The 21,080-nt window shown below is 40.6% G+C and overlaps 1 protein-coding gene across 1 annotated transcript; it reads right to left on the reverse strand.

The window, feature by feature from the left end:
* Positions 1-4,636: 4,636 nt before the first annotated feature.
* Positions 4,637-20,878, reverse strand: LOC137294162 (proteasome subunit alpha type-3-like). Its single transcript, XM_067825147.1, has 10 exons — positions 20,763-20,878; positions 19,621-19,703; positions 18,978-19,101; positions 18,558-18,659; positions 12,983-13,126; positions 12,699-12,764; positions 6,956-7,002; positions 6,310-6,377; positions 5,740-5,804; positions 4,637-5,072 (listed from the first exon to the last, which is right to left on the reverse strand). Exons 1-10 carry the CDS (start codon positions 20,781-20,783, stop codon positions 5,028-5,030), a joined length of 765 nt encoding a protein of 254 aa, XP_067681248.1. The 5' UTR covers positions 20,784-20,878; the 3' UTR covers positions 4,637-5,027.
* Positions 20,879-21,080: the final 202 nt, after the last annotated feature.

The raw sequence follows: 21,080 nt of genomic DNA on the forward strand, positions 1-21,080 counted from the left end.
TCCAAACTGATAGTGTCTTATTTTATTTCTAACAATCAAAGTCATATATTTCATGTAGTACCATTAGAATTTTGTATGACACTTGCATAGCAGTCATGTAATATATAGGTCTGTGGATGGATTTGAACCAGAGACTTTTTGATGACAGGTCAGGTGCCTTGTCATATGTGATTTGCTACAGGGTATGTCCTAGAGTGAATTCATACAAGTATTGTTATGAGACTCATGGTCAGGGTTCATAGAAACAGTGTGTATGGATTGCTGAAACTGACTATTCCACTTCCTGATGTAATATACTGTTTCTGTGCAGTCTTTAGATGTTGCTTGTAATATATATCACTATTTTGCGGCTGACCTTATATAGCTGAAATAAACTGCAGCTGTCCACAACAAAAGTTATAAAATTATTTTTTGTTAATGAACTGGCACTCATTAGGTGTGACTATCCAATTTGTCATTGTGAGCAGTCAGTATAAAATCAATATGTCAGCAAGCATACCTGTGAATCAATAAATATATTGATGTAGCATAGAAATGCCAATGTAATATATTGTGTCCATACTCATTTTTGTTGGATGCAGGTATGCCCAACATTCTGGGGTGGTGGATATCTTTGGGTACTTCATCCAACTGTTTAAACATATAGAAATAGTAAAACTCTTATGTTGTATTTTCACTGATCTAAATGCTAAAGATATGCAGAGGTGCCAAGTGCAGATGAAGTATTACTTCTGTGATCAGTTGGTTGCAATGATTTAGCATTGTTAACATGATATATCAGGGAATTATGTAGATAGAAGAGGTATTATGTAAGATCATATAATATGCAGTCAAGTTTCATTAATCTTACTGACCTATGAAGGTCCCAGGGTAGAATAGGCCTACGCAGATCGATGATCATGTTGTTGATCCCTGGATTGTCCGTTCCAGACTCGATAATTTACAGACCACCACCACATACTGTAATACTGCTGACTGCAGCGTAAAACTAAACTCACTCACTCACTTAATCTGACCTCTGTTTATCTGACAATCAGCTTTATCCAATGCTTTTGTTGGTAACAAGTTGAACAAACGTAATTTAGTCTCGGTTATTTACTCTGACATCCTCATTAATTTCTTGTGCAATGGACAATGTTGGATTAACGAGACTTGATCGGAATTCATAGAATGTCTGCTGTTGAGCTATTTTTTTTCGATGAAATAGTTTCAAAGTGTGCAACACAGAAACAACACAGCTTGCTTTATGGTGAGAAACAATGTCTCAAGAAAATGAAGTTGATGGTTTATGGCTGTATGAATGGCACCAAGAGAAAGTGTGTTATGGACTGGCACAGTTCCAGACTAGTCTGCAGAGCTTCCCATGAGATTCAGTCTTACAGAAGTTATATAGTAAAGCTGTACCATATCTCAGTGGACTCTTGTATAGGTGAGGCTGAAGGTATTTCAGTAGAGCCAAATATTTGAAATAAACACTAGTAGTAACAGTAAGTGCTTCATAGACGACCATTTAACCTTGTCTGGTGAGACAGTCATTCCTTAAGACAAATGGTTGCCTTCCTGTCTTCCTTCACATCCTAAACATATGACCACTGGAAGTCAGCTTTTGGTCAGTATCCACTGTCACTGCATTTATGGAGTGATATTTGTACTGAAAATGCTGAAATTTTGAAGATACAATATTTAGCTCTTGCTGGATGTAGTAAAGGGGTAACCTCATTTAAACCGACTTGAGTGTTAATTACACCTGTTGAAAGGTCTGAGGATATCCCATCACTGGTCACACCAGTACAACCTCTTGACAAGGCTGTTTCCACACTGACAAGGTTTCACTGAAAATCATTAGATAATATACAGCTCTCAGCAGTGTTAACAAATGTATTTCTTGAATTAGGCTCTTGTATATTTGTTGGTTCAAATTGCATATGATCTGTGATGGAGGAATGTGTGTTGTCTTCAAAGATGTGAAGCATTGATGAAGTCGGAATGTGTTTGCTTAAATGTATCTCTATTTTCTCATTTACCCAGCCAAATGTTCCTTAACTTGTATCAGATACAATCCTTGTTGCTGTCATAGCAATGGTCCTGTACACAAGCTATCTGTTCCTGCCTGGACATGCTGTTATGATCATCCACTTCCTGTTACGACTGTTTGGGATGTCAACTGAAGAGGAGGACAGTATCACCCAGACAACATCATGACATGGGAGATGCTTGTGTGCAGATGTTTCATGGTGGATGAGTGCAGAGATGGATGGATCATGGAAATCAACTGACGGCTTCCTAATAAATGAATGCACCAAATCATCATCAACTGAAAGTTAGCAGTGAGCAGATGAGAAGTACAGTGACTGAAATTATGTTGAGTTTTAATTTGTCAGTACCCTGTTAACTACATGGTACAGTTTCCGGTGGTATCATACTAATTAACAGATACCAGGATGAATTATTCATGACTGCAATGTAAATGCCTTTGTATCAATACCATCTGGAAAGTGGGATTTCCAGACAGGGTTTTGCCATTTGAAGCAGTTTTGTGTGATTGCAGCAGGGTGGACACTAGCCACTTTAGAAGTGTACTTTGAACTGGACAAAATAGTCTTAACACTATATTCAGTTTGGGGATGTAAGCAAATGGAAAATAAAGTTGGAGTTGCTTTCATGTTGAAATAGTATAGATACTATTGTTATAACCGCAACATGTTTTCTGGGGGTATTGTTTTGTACTCTGTCCATCTGTGCAAATTTGTCTTTTCTGGAGTAGAACATAAAAACCGTCAAGTATTTCTTCATTGAACTTTGCACATTAATGGTGGTGAGCTGATGCCTTTTGGTAGTTTGGGATTTTTTAATCAAATGTTTTTTGCATTTCCATGGTAACAAGTTTGACTGACTGAAATTGGTGTTGGTGCTCTTTTCCGGTGCAGAAGTTTGACTATGACTGAAATTGGTGTTGGTTCTCCTCTCCAATGCAGAGCTTTAAAACCAGTCAGTGCTTCTTTGCCAAATTTGGCACAGATAGGTATGGTGGTGAACTGGTGACGTTTCATAGATATGGATTTCTGAATAATGTTTGCATTTCCATGGTAAAAGATTTTACTTTGAATTTGGTGGTGCTGCTCCTTTCTGGGACACAACTTTACACCTTTCTATATACTCCTTCCACCTTGTTGGGTATTCAAGAATCTATGACAGAAATCAACAATTTTTTATATTTACCTTAATGAGGTACTACAAACTGTAGAAGCACTTAGTCTATTGATGATACAAGCATGCTTGTATATGAATAGGTTACGTATGTATGTTTTTGGTGTGAAGAACAATGTAACATTGACATAGTCATGACTAGCTGACATACTCATGAAGAGTGTTTTATCATTGTAAGGGATATTAATGACTATTTCTTGTTTATATACTTTCTCTGTTCACAAAATGTTTATTTTAATGTACCAGTGGCTGATCATTACAACACTACATATTAAGACGTAAAATTAAGTTGAACCGATTCCTTCTACAGTTGTGGATGGATGCTCATCTCATCGTTAGGCTTCCAGATCATTTAGGAAAGATGTTCTAAGTTAGCTGAAGAATATTCATTTCTCCAATCCATCCAAATGAGAGTCTCTGGGTAATTAGAAACATAAGAAACCAAGAGGTTCTGTGCATATAGATGTATTTGGAAGTTCAGGTTGTGGTGGGTTGGTATATATACAAAGGACGCTTACATTTTGTTACTTCTGTTATGAGTGGAAGTGAATATCTGGTATGCTAGCTGATGAGTTTCCTTGTATTTCCTCATGTCTGAGGAAATGTAACATATCAAGCTGTATTGAATATGCTTTTCTAGTTTGCAGAATATGGAATGCCTATTTTTTATTTAAGGTTTGATTATCATATGTTAAATGAAGTATAACTCATTACATCACATGAAAAGCTATTTTGGTTTGTTAAACAGGTCTTATCGACTCTTACCATCTGAGATGGATTTTTCTTCACCTTGACATGGCATCAGTGATGTATTTCCTCTCATAAAAAGAGAAGATCTGTCTGTCTTCCGTTGTTGGTTTAAGTGAGGTGTGATCTAGTGTGTTCAAGCCATCTCCTTTATGTCAGGATCATCATGTGTTGTATGTTAAAGATGAATAAACTTTATCCCCCCCACAGAGAATGTGTTTTTCTTAACATTATGTGGAAAAGATGTTTTCACTACATTTCAGCTTTGATTCAAGCATTTCATCCATTAGTAAATCCTACATGAACAGGGCCCACTTGCCCTGTGATCCTAGCGCTACAAGTATCTTCAGCCTTAGGTGGAGAATGAGAGTTACAATCATTGTAGCACTAAGATCTCTTTGTGCAAGTGAGCTCAGATCTTCTACAACTTAAGTTGTGATCAGTATTAGGAAGAGTGTGATCCAAGCTGTGAGTGTTCCACAGGTTTCAAACTTTCAAGAAAATTGAAATGGTTGGTCCCTCATTTAAGGTAATACTCCCAACAGCTATTGTGGGTAGTCTGCAAGCATTGGGTATCTGGGACTACACATCCCGATGAACCGAGGATTCATGAGGTGATCATAATGACCTTGACTCTGCATCATGCATTTCTTTTTCATTTCAGGCAACAAGGAAACCACAATAGTGTTGATGATTTTATTTGATCACACAGATCAAGTTGAAAATACAGTATACACATAACAATGCAAAACCCACATGAAAAAGAGAAGAATATCATCAATGTTAGTTTCTAAACATTAACATCTCTTAAATTCCTCGTACAAAGATCAGTTAATAGTCAAATGATTCTTTAAGAAAGATGTGCTGCTGATTAACCATTTTTCAATAGCTGTCTCATTAAAACCTGCAACTGATTCAGTTCAACGTCCCAACTTTTTAAACACTAGTGGCGTTCTTGCAGTATGTGTTGAAAATATAGCAAAGGATGAATCCCTCCATGAAGTTCAGTAACACCACACGTATATGGATGCGAGTCTATGTAAATGTCTCTCTGACAACACTGGATCATGTTACTATAACTCTTCATCATCTGAATCATCAGACTCCTCAAGTGCTTCCTGGGAAAAGAAAGAATAAATGAATGAACAGTCCCTGTAGTGTAACAGAACATATATATATATATATGTCAAAGTCTCAGCAACATGCAATTCTATTCACAGAGCCATGCCACCTTCTTCATTTTGTTAAAACGACAGGTTTTAGACACATGATTCACCATCAAGTCATGATCTCCATATGTCCAGGCTAGGTATTCTCGAAACATTTGTAGCCTTACGAACTCTTTAGGCCATTTGCTCTGAATTTTTTGGGCTACGAATGTCTTAAGAATAAGGGCTAAGCTCCAGCTTTTCGGTGACCATATACGTAATCCCTTTGATCCCTGCTCATGGTTCTGATGAAGGCAGGTGAAGTGTAATCATTCCATTCTATCTCATTTACAGACATCTTTTGGGGGCACTTAAATAATGTCACAAGAAACTCTGAGTTCATCACCAGACTTAAAATGACAAAAAAAACTTCGTAAGTAATGAGTCCTATTATTACTCGCTTAGACCAATGTTGCCCCATCATCTCTGATTGACATTGCAAGACCAAAGCTGTTAGGATGTGAAGACACATCGTCACGAAGCAGCCTTGAACAACAAATATCTGTTATTGGGGACCTTGAGGATTTATCTAAGAACATTTCAAGAGAAAACCAGTAAATTTGCTTTCACACCATACCTTCGCGTATTTCTCAGCTTCTGTGAATACCTCTGGAGGTACAAGCTCATGTCTGCCACCTGTACCTGAAGAGAAACAATCCCCATTGTTATTATGACTGTTAGACTATAGTCCAATGACCACATAACCTCAAGCAACCATAATACAATCATTCCAAACACTGATTAATCCCCAAATGAAGCTTACACTATAATAGTCCTAAGTCCTAAGATAACATGTTGAAAGGCAAAGAGCTTACATTCATCTAGTAAAATTACATACTGCAAGGCAAATCATGAAAACAGTCTGAACTATATCAATATCCTGAGTAGCAGTAGCAGTGAGTGAATGTAGTTTTATGCCACTCTCAGCAATATTTCAGCTATATGGCAGACTCCACTGTTCTGCTTGAATAAATGGTCTGATTGGTAAGACATCCTCAGTGAAGGTGCTGTACTGTTTGTAATAACACTGATGCTGACTGGATTTCCATCATGATATATGCAAGTCCTGTTCTACTGATGTGTACAAGCCAAAGGATGAACGTCTGACTAGCCTTACTGAAGTGAGGGTCAATATAGCCATACATACCTTCTCCAACCCAGCTGAGCTCAAGTTCAAAAGCCTTGTCTTTCACTTCATCATGAACAATATAAATTCTGAAAAATGAAAAAACATTTTAATTGCGAATGCAGTTTTTTGGTTCATTACTGCTGAGAGTATTTGACATATGTAGTGTTCTGATGCTAAGGTAACTGAAATCTAAAACTTGTACAAACAACAATGAATTCTATTATTTTCTGTATGCACGAACACCAGAAATACCATGCCAACAAATTCACAAAATAATCATGCAGTTTCAATGTCTGGTAACACAAAGTGTTTATTGTGTATCTGGACTTATTTACCATTTTTTCAAAATAGATTTAAATTTTATATAAAATTTGAAATGCTAACATTACACTAAGCCAAATCAAGTGTTGCCAGTAAACCAACTCATAATTTAATTCAGTAAACTTGATCAGATTACCACTACTGATACGTTGAAACTAATGTTGACAGAAGAATGGAAATATTGATTCAAAACAGCCAGATTTTGACCTGTTTTAAGTTCTATTTGATGAAGTTTGACAATAATATGGTAACCAAGTTTTTGGTACTTCACAATGGTACGATTTAGTGCAGCAAGTTGAAAGTCAATTGAATTTGGGGTCACTCGGCATGCAACATTACTCACATTTTTGCTACTTCTTTCACAAGTTCTTGCATTGTCATATCTTTCATCTGCAATGAAATATACATAATAGGTTACATATCAACATTCTGGGCAAATTCTGATTCCCAGACAATTGCAACCTGGGATGAAATTCCAAACAATCAATTATGATTATAATTCCCACCAATCAATTACCATTCAGACAACTGCCACCTAATACTAACAGATACAATTGTGACATCCTGAACAGTCTGCGATTTGTGGCTCACAACTACAGGCCTACAGAGCTTTGTGACTCACAACTACAGGCCTAGAGTCGTTTGAGGCTCACAACTACAGGCCTACAGAGCTTTGTGACTCACAACTACAGGCCTACAGTCATTTGAGGCTCACAACTACAAGCCAACAGAGCTTTGTGACTCACACTTACAGGCCTTCAGTCGTTTGAGGCTGACAATTACAGCCTTACAGACCTTTGTGGCCCACAACTACAGAAATACAGAACTTTGTGACTCACAACTACAGGCCTACAGACCTTTGTGGCCCACAACTACAGGCTTACAGACCTTTTTGGCTCACAACTACAGGCCTTCAGTGGTTTGTGGCCCACAACTACAGGCCTTCAGACCTTTGTGGCCCACAACTACAGGCTTACAGACCTTTGTGGTCCACAATTACAGGTCTAGAGATCTTTGTGGCCCACAACTACAGGCTTACAGACCTTCGTGGCCCACAACTACGGAAATATAGACCTTTGTGGCCCACAACTACAGAAACATAGACCTTTGTGGCCCACAACTACAGAAATATAGACCTTCGTGGCCCACAATTACGGAAATATAGACCTTTGTGGCCCACAACTACAGAAATATAGACCTTTGTGGTCCACAACTACAGAAATATAGACCTTTGTGGCCCACAATTACGGAAATATAGACCTTTGTGGTCCACAACTACAGAAATATAGACCTTTGTGGCCCACAACTACAGAAAATGTTAATACCTGAATAAAATTGATATTTTATACATATCCTGACTCATGCTTAATTGCTTACTCTCCTCTTCCTGGTGAAGGTAATGAAACACCTGAAATCCCTTAAGTTCCCTTCTAAAAGAAGCGGACGTAAAATCACACTCACACAAGTATTACTTCCCTTTTCCCATGCACATGGTCAGCTGACCACCACGCTACTTCACTCTCTCCTGCAATCGCCCGACACAAGAATGTGAGAATTCAGCAAGAATGTGAGAATTCAGCGTGACTGTGAGGGGCGACTGGGAGGGCTTTCGCCTTGAGTCAGGATAAGTATAAAATATCAATTTTATTCAGAAAATTACCTGACTCACGCTTAATTGCTTACAGAATCCGACAGAAACGGCGGTGCATCAGGCCACGCTGCATTCTGCTGGCTGTCAAAGTTACGCCCAATAATTTCCCCCTTAACGGGAACTTGTAACGGCAATAATTCAGTCCTGTTCTTCTAATATTCACTGTAGATTCTGGGTGGTTCACATCCAGTCAAACTTGTCTTCTGCAGAAGGCTTCGTTGACTGGAACGTGATGATATCCAAAATAAGTAGGGTTCTGCTAGTGTCTGATGCAACTGAACTGAGCAATTCCCATGTAGCGCTAGAGCAGAGGTTTAAGGCTCTGACTTCATGTGGGTTGGAGGATCACAGAGGTTCCAATCCTGCTGCTTTGTAGGCTCTCAGTGTAACAGCTCTGATCCACACTGAAAGAGTGTTGCGGAATACTTCCATAGGTGTCTCAGCAGATATAGGGATGAAAAGGCGCTTGAAAAGTTGTCTTCTAGACTTGGTACGTGCGTATCATGAGGTCCAAGGATTGAAGACATGGCCAGTATGCGGAATTGTCTGTCCGATTGACCTGGTAATTGATTTTTCACAATAAAATCATAGACCCAGATGAGCTGTCTCTTGGTGACTTCCATCAAACTTCGTTCAATTGAAGTCTAAAGAATGAATTTCTTACATTCATGCAGCTGTAGCCAAGGCATGTTAAAAACAGCGTCTTCTGAGACAGCAGTTCAAGTGAGGTCCGGTCAAGCGGCTCATCCTTCCCACGGGATGCTGAGAGTGTCTATTGCCCAGACTAAGGGATCTGGTACTGGTGACACAAAGGTTGTTGTCTGTCTGTTGAACCTTGTTGCAAATAAGTCTATTTGCAGTGATCCGAATGTCTGACTGATTAGTTGAAACACCTCTTGATGCAGCATCCACTCTGTTGGTGATGGAGGAAGAGGACAAGATAAGGCATCTGGCATGATGTTGCAGACTCCAGGTATGTGACATGTTTTTATTTGGAGATTCAGACTGTCGGCCATATCGAAGAGTTGAAATGTCAGGTGTAGTAGAGATGGCAATCTCATTGATCCTTGCTTGTTTATTATAAAAAGACACTATTGAGTTGTCTGTGTGGATCATCAGTAGCTTGTCTCTCAGTGCTGTCAACCAGGGATGGATAACATGCATCACCACTTTCATCTCCAACTGGTTGATGTGAAGAGTTTGATCTTCCTTCTACCAGATTCCTGCTGCCACCTAGTTGTTTAGATGGGCACCCCATCCTTGGAAAGATGTGTCTACATAGAGATGGCTGTTGAATGTCGAATGTAACAGTTCCTGCACAGACATTTGACTGACGAGTCCCCCATAGCCGTTGTGGTCTCAAGATGGCCAGCGCCATAAACCGGACAAGACATGAAACCATGACTCAGGAATTGCTGTCATAGATGTAGTTGTAGGCGTCTTCGTCTGGTCATATCCTGAGGTGACGTGACCAGACCGAGTAGACACTGTCACTGGTAACGGAGAGAGTAGAACTTGTTCTATCATCGACTTGAACTTTGACCCACCAAATTTAGATTCATATTTCTTCCGAGCTGAGTCAGTAGCCTGATAGTGAAGTCCAACTGTAGACGAGTTGACTTCTCTCATGATGAACTTGTATGCCGTGAAGATGCATCATTCATCTTCAGATCGTCAACACTGATCATTATGAGCGACTTGACCTTTGAACCAAGTCTATTTATAGCTGGCTTCCTGTCTGATCAGAAACTGCAATTCATTGCTGCAAGCTTCCTGATAGGTAACGTTGAATCTGCTGTTAGAAGACCTCTATGCCTCCTGAAGAATCAAATGATGCTGTGCGCTGCCAATCTAGTGTGTAATCAACATCTTTTCCACATTGAAAAGTCTGACAACGAATGTTGATGACTGCCTGACACTGGAACAATAACACCACATTCTGCGCAAGGCGTTGTCTCTCAGGGACCAATCAGACTGTAGAGTTGACATCACCCGTGTAGCAGTCAACTGATCATCATGAAATCCTGTTCAAATGGTTATACCCTCACTAGCATTAAGCTTTGGTCAGCATGTGTCTACATGTGTAAAAGCGCACGAAAAAAACTCCCGCCGCTTAAGCTGATGTAGACAAACTGTCCTCAGGTAGATATGTTGGAATATTTCCACCGAAGATTTTTCCACCAAAGATAATACCATAATCTCTTGTGATCGGAGGCGTAGTTTGCAGAGGTATCTTGTAGTCATCTCGAAGAATCTTTGTGACGTATTCGTCATTGAGAAATCCATGATTCTTCCAGTAGAGTTGAAGGCGACGACTGGGGGTAGAAACCTCCAGTCGTTCCGTACCCTTAATGTTTACCTTTTCCTCCATCTCTTGACAAACGGATGGACGTCTGAAGGCGCTCGTTTCCTCCATTGGGGCGACAAAAGGAAGAAGATGACTTCTCCCCTTGAGCGTTAAACTTCTTATCCCTCACTCTTTGTACCCTGGAGAACTTGGACTTGCTAGTGTAACACTGATTTGTCTGCTTAAGTACTGAAGTCACTGGATTTGATCATCATTAGTCTTCTCTGGAATCTTGAGCAACTGTCCTTGCAGCCCTCGTCGATGCTGTAGATTTAGACCCACAGTAATAGAGGCTAGGTGTTCCGACATAAACTGTTGATCCTTCCTCTGAGTGATAAGTGCTGACAGGATCATTCTCTCTTCCTCGTTGGCAGGATTGCTGAACTTTGTAATGAGAGTCTCGTCGATGGCTCTAGATCGAGCTAGTCCGAAGAACGTTTGTCTCGTAGTAGTGTGAAGTTGAGCAAGCCTCCTGTCTTCTACCTTGTAGGATCTGCTGCGAGCTGTGCTGATTACCTTGTAATCTTCATCTACATCAGGTGCTCTGATGAAGGGCTCCATGTGTTGAAGAGTGAAATGATGAGCGTTGAATGGCAGCACCTGTTGTTGTTGAAACTTGGTTGCTGATTTAACCGCCATAGATAACGTCTCAGGGATCGTAGATAGGGGAGCTATCGGCGGGAACGTTAAAGTATCGATGTCATCATTCTTCATCTTGTACATGTTAAGTTCATTGGAGTCCTTAGATGGTGAGACCAAGTCTAAGCCACCTGTGATCCACGATGTGACTTCCCAATCCAAGAAGAGCGTTTCCTCCGGCGACGACTCTCGGTAGTGTCTATCTTCATCCCTCATAGAGTAAGACGCATTCACTGAACACCGTTGATCCCTTCAATGTCAGTCCAAGTCTGAAGGGGACGATGACTGCAAACGCCTTGTATGAGCTGGGGTGACTGAAGAAGATGTTCTGCGCCGAGATCCATGACTGCACTCACGCAAGCGAGCATCCTCACTCACACGAATGTAACCACTCGTGCGGATGCACTCACTTGGCATGGGTGGATCCCTCTCTGGACTGTGACGAGATGACGGGGACGTTTATCTTCTGGAGCATGTGTGTGCATACACCTCTTCTTCACCTTCGGGTGTGAGTGCAGGTCTAGATGAGTGCTCACGCTGAGTTGCAGTTGACATTGTTGACAAGTGCAGTCTTCTCTCTTCTTCCAACCGTCGCTCCATAAGGTTCATCATCTGCGTCATAAATTACTCCATGAAGGCGTAACAACTGCAGTAACGACTGAGTTGTAGAGTTGCCTGCTGCGATGCCCGAGGCTGCTGTCTAAGTCTGCAATGTCTGATGATGCTCACTAGGGTTCTGAGGCATTGATGATGCTGTCGGGGTCGATCTAGATGACACCACATATTGACTACGTTGGTTGATATCTTGCTCACTGCGTAGAATCAACGGAGGCTCATCAAAGATGTGTCATTCTTGATGATGAAATACATGCTAAATAAAGACACAATAATAAAAAAATTGATAAATAATGATAAATAATGATGCAAATACAAAAGTCAAACACCGCACAATTTTAGTTAAAGGACCAAAAGAAAGAAAAAACTAATCGCCTTATACGGGACCCAAGGTACCTCCAGCCGTCCTCGTTGGGCGATAGGGAGAAAGAGTGACAATCATGGCCGATCAGCTGACCATGTATGCAGGCAAAGGGGGGCTACTCGTGGGTGAGTGTATTTGTATGTCTGCATCTTTTAGAAGGGAACATTCAAAGGATTTCCACTACCTTCACCAGGGAAGGGGAGATAAGCAACTAAGCATGAGGCAGGATAAGGAAAAATGACAGACCTTTGTGGCGTGGACACACAACTACAGGACTACACAGCGTTGTGGCCCACAACTACAGAAATATAGTTCTCTGTGTCTCACAACAACAAACCCATAGTAGACTTTTGTGGGTCACAAAATGGATTAAGTGAGAACTGCCTTAGGTGAGAATTGCTCTGCTCCCAATTATAAGGAGGCCTATTTGTTTTATTTTAATGAGATATATATCAATAACAAAGACAAACCTTTAGTTTTTCTATTTCTGTTTTGGCATTCTGTTTTGCCTTTCCTACAGCACAGCCATGGTAGCCCTGGAAACAAAAAAACAACAACAAAAAATAAAATATAAACCCATAAATCAGTGTTTGGTGAAAACATTCTGTGAAGGAATTTGTGGGTTTGACCAACTATAATGTAGGGTTACCATATCTTATTTCCATTTACATAAAAACCGCATCAACACAAAGCTGACAGAATTAAGGTTGTTTTCCAGCAATTTCCCAGTTATGAGGTACTGTGAACTACTTACCCATGATACACCAGAAGGATCTATGAGATACATCTGAGGACCATCTGCTTCATAGGAGCCGAGGATGGCACCAACACCAAATGGTCTGATCGAACTGTATAGTGTGTAGGCATGGACATACATGGACACTCGGTCTGTCAGGTGCTGCAAGAAAACAAACATTTAAGTGGCAAAACTTCTTTCTTCTCTTGATCATAACAAGCATGCAAGTGGATGTGAGCACACATCTACAATGAAACCAGAATGCAGCTAAAAAATGACATTTCATGATCTCATGATGAGAACAAACATAAAATGAGAATGAACAGTTACTATGAAACCATGATCACATATTTCTTTCACAGATAACAGAGATGCCAACCTTGAGTCAAATGAAAGTCAAGCCTTGCCCAAAGCAATTCTTGAGACCTGAAGGTGCGAACTGGGGTCAGAGTGAGAGGGGGATTGGGCCCCTTTTGATGGTGCGTGTCTAGGGCCCACAACTACAGAAAATGTTAATACCTGAATAAAATTGATATTTTATACATATCCTGACTCATGCTTAATTGCTTACTCTCCTCTTCCTGGTGAAGGTAATGAAACACCTGAAATCCCTTAAGTTCCCTTCTAAAAGAAGCAGATGTAAAATCACACTCACACAAGTATTACTTCCCTTTTCCCATGCACATGGTCAGCTGACCACCACGCTACTTCACTCTCTCCTGCAATCGCCCGACACGAGAATGCGAGAATTTAGCGTGTCTGTGAGAGGCGGCTGGAAGGGCTTTTGCCATGAGTCAGGATAAGTATAAAATATCAATTTTATTCAGAAAATTACATATTTTTCCTTATCCTGACTCATGCTTAATTGTTTACAGAATCTGACAGAAACGGCGGTGGGCCAGGCCACACTGGATTCTGCTGTCAGTTGTAAATTATGTCCAATAATTCCCCTCCCCCCCAATGGGAACTTGTAACAACGATAATTCAGTCTTATTCTTCTCATATTCCTTGTAGATTTAGGGGGGGGAGTCATATCCAGTCAAAAAAAGGTTTTGTTGACTGGTATGTGATGACACTAATATAGCTAGTGTCTTGTTATATAATATCACGATATAACAATTGAAATTAGTTGCGACCTTTCTTCATGTTAATTATCTTCATAATGAATACAATGTCATAATCACTTATGCTAGTCTGTTCAAGAAGTGCGCATAGACTTTCCACCAAAATACTCCGCAGAGCGGCTGGCTTTCATAAGTCACGTGATAAATCGGGTGAGTTAAGTCAGCGTCATCAGGGAACTGTTAGTTGCTGAGCAATGACAAGTGGTCCAAACTGATGAATGCCTGTGACATCTTCCGTGGCTATGTCTCGCAGGTAATGGTTGGCGAATTCTGTATTTGACTTCTAAGAACAGCCTTCCATCATAGTAGATAGTGAGTAATTATCATGTAGCGCTAGTGTAGAGTCTAGGGCTCTGACTTCATGTGGGTTAGAGGCTCGTGGAGCTCTCATCCAGACTGAGATAGTGTTGCGGAATACTTCTGTGGGTGTCTCAGTAGATATAGGGATAAACAGGTGCTTGAACCATTGTCTTCTAGACTTGGTACGTGCAATGTATATTTTCAATGCTCCCTTATCTTACCTTACAAGGATAAATTTTGTGTATCATGTGGTCCAAAGATTGAAGACAAAGCTGGTATATGGAACTGTCTATCCGATGACCAGGCAGTTGATTCTTTGCTATGAAATCCCATGAGCTGTTTCCTGGTGACTTGTGTTGAAACGTGTTTGATTCAAGTCTAGAGCATGAATTTCTGATATTCTTGCCGCTTTAGCAAGTAAAATTAGAGTCTTCTGAGTCAACATTTCAACTGAAGTTCAATCAAATGGTTCATATACATCACTTGTGAGATGTTGGAGTACAATATTTAGATCCCACGCTGGAGCTCTAAATCTGTGTTGTTGATCTTCCAACTTGAATGAACGCACTAAGGCAATAAGCTCTGGTACTTTAGTCAGTTTGGTCCCATGGTGATGACTGAGCTGAGAACAGCCAAGTATGTAGATAATGTAGAACCCTTCATACCTTTATAATCTGCTATTTGAGGATGAGTTGCCTTGTTCGCCGAAAATCCTTTTTGCCTGGCGTATGCCTCCAACCGTTTCCACTTGTCGACATAAAGTGTGCGAGTGGATTTCCGTAAAGCTAAGGTGTTTTCGCTGCTCTCACTGAATATCCTCTGCCTTTCAAACAAGTCTTAATATGGTCCATACGTGAAGATGGAATACTGATGGTTAGCCGTGCATTTGTTTTGTGTAGGGATGAATGAGAAGATTCTTCCACTCTGGTAACTGTAGTGTTGGTTGTCCTAGCTCTTCTATACGTGTTGGAAACAAATCTCTCGTTGGCCAGTAAGGCACAACCGAAATCAGTTGTAACCTCTTTGGTTGTCTGATTTTCTCGATGACTTTTGGTAACAGTACTGGCGGGGGAAACGTTTACGAGTTTAGTCCTTCCCATGGAACTCTGAGAGCCCCCGTTGGCCAGACTAGGGGATCTGGTACTGGCGACAAAAGGTTGTCTGTTTGTTGAATCTGGTTGAAATAGGTCTATTTGTGGTGATCCAAAAGTTTGACTGATTAGTTGAAACGCTTCCCGATGCAGCATCCATTCTGTTGGTGATGGACGTAGGGGACGAGATAAGGTGTCTGCCATGACGTTGCAGATTCCTGGTACGCGACATGCTTTCACTTGAAGAATCAGACTGTCGACTTGGTTGAACAGTTGAAATGTTAGGCTTAGCAGAGATAGTGATCTTGTTGATCCATGTTTGTTTATGTAAAACACTACTTTTGAGTTGTCCGTGTGGATCATTAATAACTTGTTTTTCAAAGCTGTCGACCAATGGTGGATGGCATGAATGGTTGCTTTCATCTCCAACTGGTTGATATGAAGAGCTTGTTCCTCTTTGTTCCAGATTCCTGCTGCTCCCCCGTTTCCCAGATGGGCTCCCCATCCTTGTAGAGATACGTCTACGTAAAGGTGGTTGATGAATACCAACTCTAACATATAGGTTCCTGCGCAGACATTCGATCAGTGAGTCCACCACATCAAAAAAGGCTTCAGGCTGTCTGGGAGCGGAATCTGTCCTCTGTTGTTGACATGAAGGTTCAAGAATCATTGTAAGGTACGCAACTGCAGTCTTCCTCTTCTGGTCACATCTTGCGCTGACGTGAGGAGGCCTGGTAGACACTGCCATTGTCAAAGTGTTAGCGGAGAGAGTACAGCTTGCGTTATCATTTCTTGAATCTTGACCCATCGGTCCTCCAGAACTACAATATGATTCAACATAGTGATGAAATGAATCCCGAGGAATTTGATATCTTGTTGAGGTTCCAATTCCGACTTTAGGCGATTTACTAACCAACCTAGTTGTGTTAGTAGCCTGATCGTGAAGTCTAACTGTAGTCTGGGTTGACTTTTCCACTGATGCGTTTGTATCCCGTCATCCAGATAAAAAGCACTGCGTAGCCCCCTGAGGCGTATATAATTGACAATGGGCTTGGTTATCCATGTAAACAGCCAAAAGGTAGGACTGTCCATTGATAATGCTGACCGTTGAAAAGGAAGCGTAGCTATTTTCTGGATTCTCGATGTATCGGGATATGCAGGTATGCATCTTGCAGATCTATACTGGCTACATAGTCTGCTGGTCTGATGATGAGTCTTAATTGAGGAAGATTTACCGTCTTGAAATGTTCTGGCTTCCATATAAACTTTTTGTTGAATTCCTTCATGTTGTAAATGAGATGGAATTTCTCTCTGAAATTCTCCTTCGGTACTAGGAAAATTGGAGAGTAAAATCCCTTCCGCAACAGTGTTGATATAGCATCAGTCAACTTGTCTAGTTGTTTGTTTGCGTAGATGATGGGAGTTGGTTGCTTTGTGAGCGGTGGTGTATCCTACTGCAGATTCTTGTATCCGTCTCATCAAATATTTATGACATAATTGTCGTTGAGGATTCCCCAGTTTTCCCAGTAGCATTGAAAACATCCACCCACTTGAGACGGTTGTATGGGAACGGCTAGGGTGGAAGACTTCAGTCGTTCCGAACCTGGCCTTTAGCATTTTTTTCCTCCACTGCCCCTAGACAATCTTCCTAAAGTCTTAAAACGCTTACTTCCTCCATAGGGGCGATGAAATGAAGAAGATGATTTCTCCCCTCTATCATTGAATTTCTTGACCCTCCCTCATTGAACCCTGGAAAACTTGGACTTGCTAGTGTAACGTTGATTTGTTTAAGGACAGAAGTCAAAGTGTCGATGGATTTTATCATCATAACTTCCCTTGAATCTCGAGTAACTGATCTTGCTACCCCTTCAATCTTTCTGTTGAATACTGTAGGTGCAGACAAGGGCTTTGTGAAGTTCTCACTCCATGAGGTGGTGGACAGGAGCCCCTGCCTACAAAGTAAATTAATTCCCCCACACAGGTGAGTGCACTAACTCAGCGTGGGTATATCCTTCTCTCTGCTGCGATCTGATGATCAGGACCTGGATCCTCTGGTGTGCATGTGTGCATGCACCTCCTCTTCATCCTCAGACGTGAGTGATGGTCTAGATGAATGCTCACAGTCGACAAAGTTGACGAATGCAGTCGTCTTTCCTCTTCCAATCTTCGTTTCATGAGGTTCATCATCTGTGTTGCAAATTGTTGCATGAAGATGTCTGTGTCAAATGCATGCAGTGCATGCATTGACGGCTGTGTTGAAGAGGTGTCTATGATGTGTTCTGAAGTGTTGAAGATGCCGTCGGTGTCCATTTAGTTGCCGATGTCTGATGCATGGTGTCTTTACTCCGTATCATTAACGGAGATTCGTCAAAATTTTGACATTCTTCTAAGGGGACTACCTCCTCCCCGAATGACTTCTTTATCAGCGAGGGATGATTCTGCGATGATCTTGCAGATGACAACTTCAACGACTTAATTTTCTTAGTCTGAGACGGTCCTGTCTCAACAGATGATCTCTTCTGCCATGTACGGGACCCCAGTTGCCTCCAGCTGCCCTCGCCTGGTGATAGGGAGCTTGTGAAATAGCATGATGGTCAGCTGACCATGTGCACGGGATAAGGGAGGTAATACTTGGGTGAGTGTGATTTTACATCTGCTTCTTTGAGAAGGGAACTTCAAGGGATTTCAGGTGTTCCACTACCTTCGCCAGGAAGAGGAGAGTAAGCAGCTAAGAATGAGTTAGGATAAGGAAAATTTTCAATGTGCTGTAGATGATTACAGCATACAAATATTGCACATATATAGCTCTAACAATCTCCATTTCTAAATGCCATATGTGTTGGCCTAATGAACAGTAATGTTATGCTATGTTATAACAACACATGACAAAACGAATTCCGTCTTTCAAAATGGAGTGTTGTGATTGTCATCATTACTATACCACAGTGATTAGGTGAGTGTTTATTGCCCAGAATGGTTGTTGTACACAGCAAACAAATAGCCTTGTACACTAAAACTTGATGTATATCGTAACTGTCCCTTCACCTATTCCAATGCTTGAAGCTGGTGACATGTTACCTTGAGGGGAATGGATGAGCCATAGTTGTATCTGTAGTTAGATGCCTCTTCTCGGGCTTGGTCCACCAAGTGGCGTGCATCAGACAGGAGACCAGCCACAGCCTGCAGCATAACACCATGTATTAGAGTGGAATCAACATAACTGAATCAAGACATAAAAAATACACAGCATTTGATTTACTGGAAAGAAACCTTTGTTGGAGGTGTGCTGGGAGAATATAGCCCATGTGTTATATGGACAAATCAATAATGCAATGATAAAATATCTACGGTTGGTAATAACTGCAACAAGGGTTCCACTAGCATGTGTCATTCAATTACATGTGATACTTGTCATTGGCATAAATAATTCTATTTCAAAGCAACTCAGGATAGAATGGTAACAGATTCCTCTACACAAAGTATCACCAGTTAACTTACCGCTCCTATATGTTTGTCAACATTGAAGATCCGCTTGTTTGAGCCCGGTTCATACAACTTTGAAGTTACCAGTTTTTCCACACCAAATACAACACCATCCTTGCCACGAATGCCTATAGCTGTCCTGTAGCCAAATAAATACATAGGTATTGACTTATATCAGAAGCTCTAATGTTTATCGTGGAATGGCATAGTAATTCTCAAAAATGATACAGCATGCACAGAGAATGTTAAAATTATAAATGACATATGTTTTTACACATTTACAACAGCAAATTGAACAGTATCCATCAGTTGAAAACATTATTTGCAGAGAAAAATATTATTTTTCCCTTAATCTGTATTGTACTATTTGCTTCTCTCTCCCTAAACCTGGACATATGGTGGAAACATTCCATGTTATGCTTGAAACCTGAATTCGAATTCACTCTTCACGTAACCCCCACTGTGCTCTTGCATAATGGCTGCATGAATGTTTTTTGATGTGCCATAGACTTAAAAGAATTCATATTGATTATGAGTATCTTCCTCAGATGAATGTCTAGGAACAAACTCCATATTTCTCCTTTTCCTATCCAAACACAGTGGAACACTTGAATCCCTTGAAGTTCCTTTGAAACATCCATATTGTTAAGTCACTCACCCACTGTTTTCAACAGCTTTTTGAGCATATTCCACCTGGAACACACGTCCATCAGGAGAAAACTGAGACGCAGACAGGTCATACTGAAACATAACATGATTATGATTGATATTGTATAAAACTGGCACTGTTGATGTGGGATAGCACATTTCCACACACTTTTTCAGATCTACTACTTAGGCGGCTCAAAAGTGCTCCACATAAACACTTTGCTTATACACATACGCAAAAATGAAAACGTAAGCATTGAACGTGGATGTTACTGACCCCACACCTCACCATTCATCTTTTCATGGAAGAAACACTCACAATTGTTGTTTACGTGAGTGAGTTCAGTTTTACGCTGCACTCAGCAATATGGCAGCAGTCTGTAAATATTCAAGTCTGCACCAGACAATCCAGTGTTCAACAGCATGAGCATCGATATGGGAACCGTTCACATCTGTCAACCAAGTCGGTGCGTCTGACCACCCGATCCCATTAGTTGCCTTTTACGTCAAACATAATTGCCTTTTGTGGCAAGCATGGGTTGATGAAGACATGACGACGTGGCATGTTGTGTCACACCAACATCATGAACACTTGGACAATGACATGATCCCAAATCTTTGGCATGACAAGTGAATGCTTTAACCACTTGGCACCCTCACCACCCTGTGTTAAAGATGAGGCTGTCCTGGGAATGTTGGTGACATGTTGTACAATACTTTGAGTCATATTTGAGATGATCCCTTTAGCTTCATTTGGAGAGTAAGTATCTCTGCTCATGTTTATCAAATAACAAAATGTACTTGTCTTATAAGGGTGTTAGCATCTACACATATAACGGTGATAGCATCTTGAAATAAAGCTGTTCATCATACCAGATTCTACATGCCACAACCAAGAAGTTGAACAAAATGCTTACACTAAAGCTTATCCGTCCTGGTTGATACTTTCTTTGAAACTGAGTAATTTAACGGAGTTATTCCGAGGGCATTAGCGCGTATGATTCGTTTCTTTTAAAAATAAGTGTTTGTAGCAAGTGCCTAAGAATGCCGACACGTTCCTCAGATTCATTAGGAATAATTTCAACGTTGCAATTAAAATCACGATAATTTTTAAAAATGCAACGTTTCATGACATGAAATTATGATACTTACACCTGTTCCGATGGAACTCATAGTTTATATCGTTCTGTTTGTCGCCTTTAGTTCGCTAAGTCATGCAGCCGATGAAACTGTTACAACGCATGCCCAAGCACCTGCTTCCGGATTGCAAAAGTTTAATCTGTACTCGACACCACATCTCATTTTCGTTTTTATGCATTCGACGCATTTTAAAATATGATGATGTGTCCATATATCATCACACGGTTTTACATATGTTATTTTTATGATCAAATATTAAGTGTAGAATATATTATGAATACTCAGAAACATGTAATACAGAACGAGTTTTACAATATATTTTCCGCCTAC

Source organism: Haliotis asinina, chromosome 8 (genome assembly GCF_037392515.1).
Source record: "Haliotis asinina isolate JCU_RB_2024 chromosome 8, JCU_Hal_asi_v2, whole genome shotgun sequence".
Classification (NCBI taxonomy): domain Eukaryota; kingdom Metazoa; phylum Mollusca; class Gastropoda; order Lepetellida; family Haliotidae; genus Haliotis; species Haliotis asinina.

Excerpts from the sequence above, each read along its gene's own strand:
- LOC137294162 (XM_067825147.1), bottom strand. The coding sequence starts at position 20,783 with ATGAGTTCCATCGGAACAGGT. Across the intron at positions 7,003-12,698 it reads CAGAAATAGAAAAACTAAAG|ATGAAAGATATGACAATGCA; the intron begins GTTTGTCTTTGT and ends ATTTCATTGCAG. Across the intron at positions 5,073-5,739 it reads AAGCTGAGAAATACGCGAAG|GAAGCACTTGAGGAGTCTGA; the intron begins GTATGGTGTGAA and ends TTCTTTTCCCAG.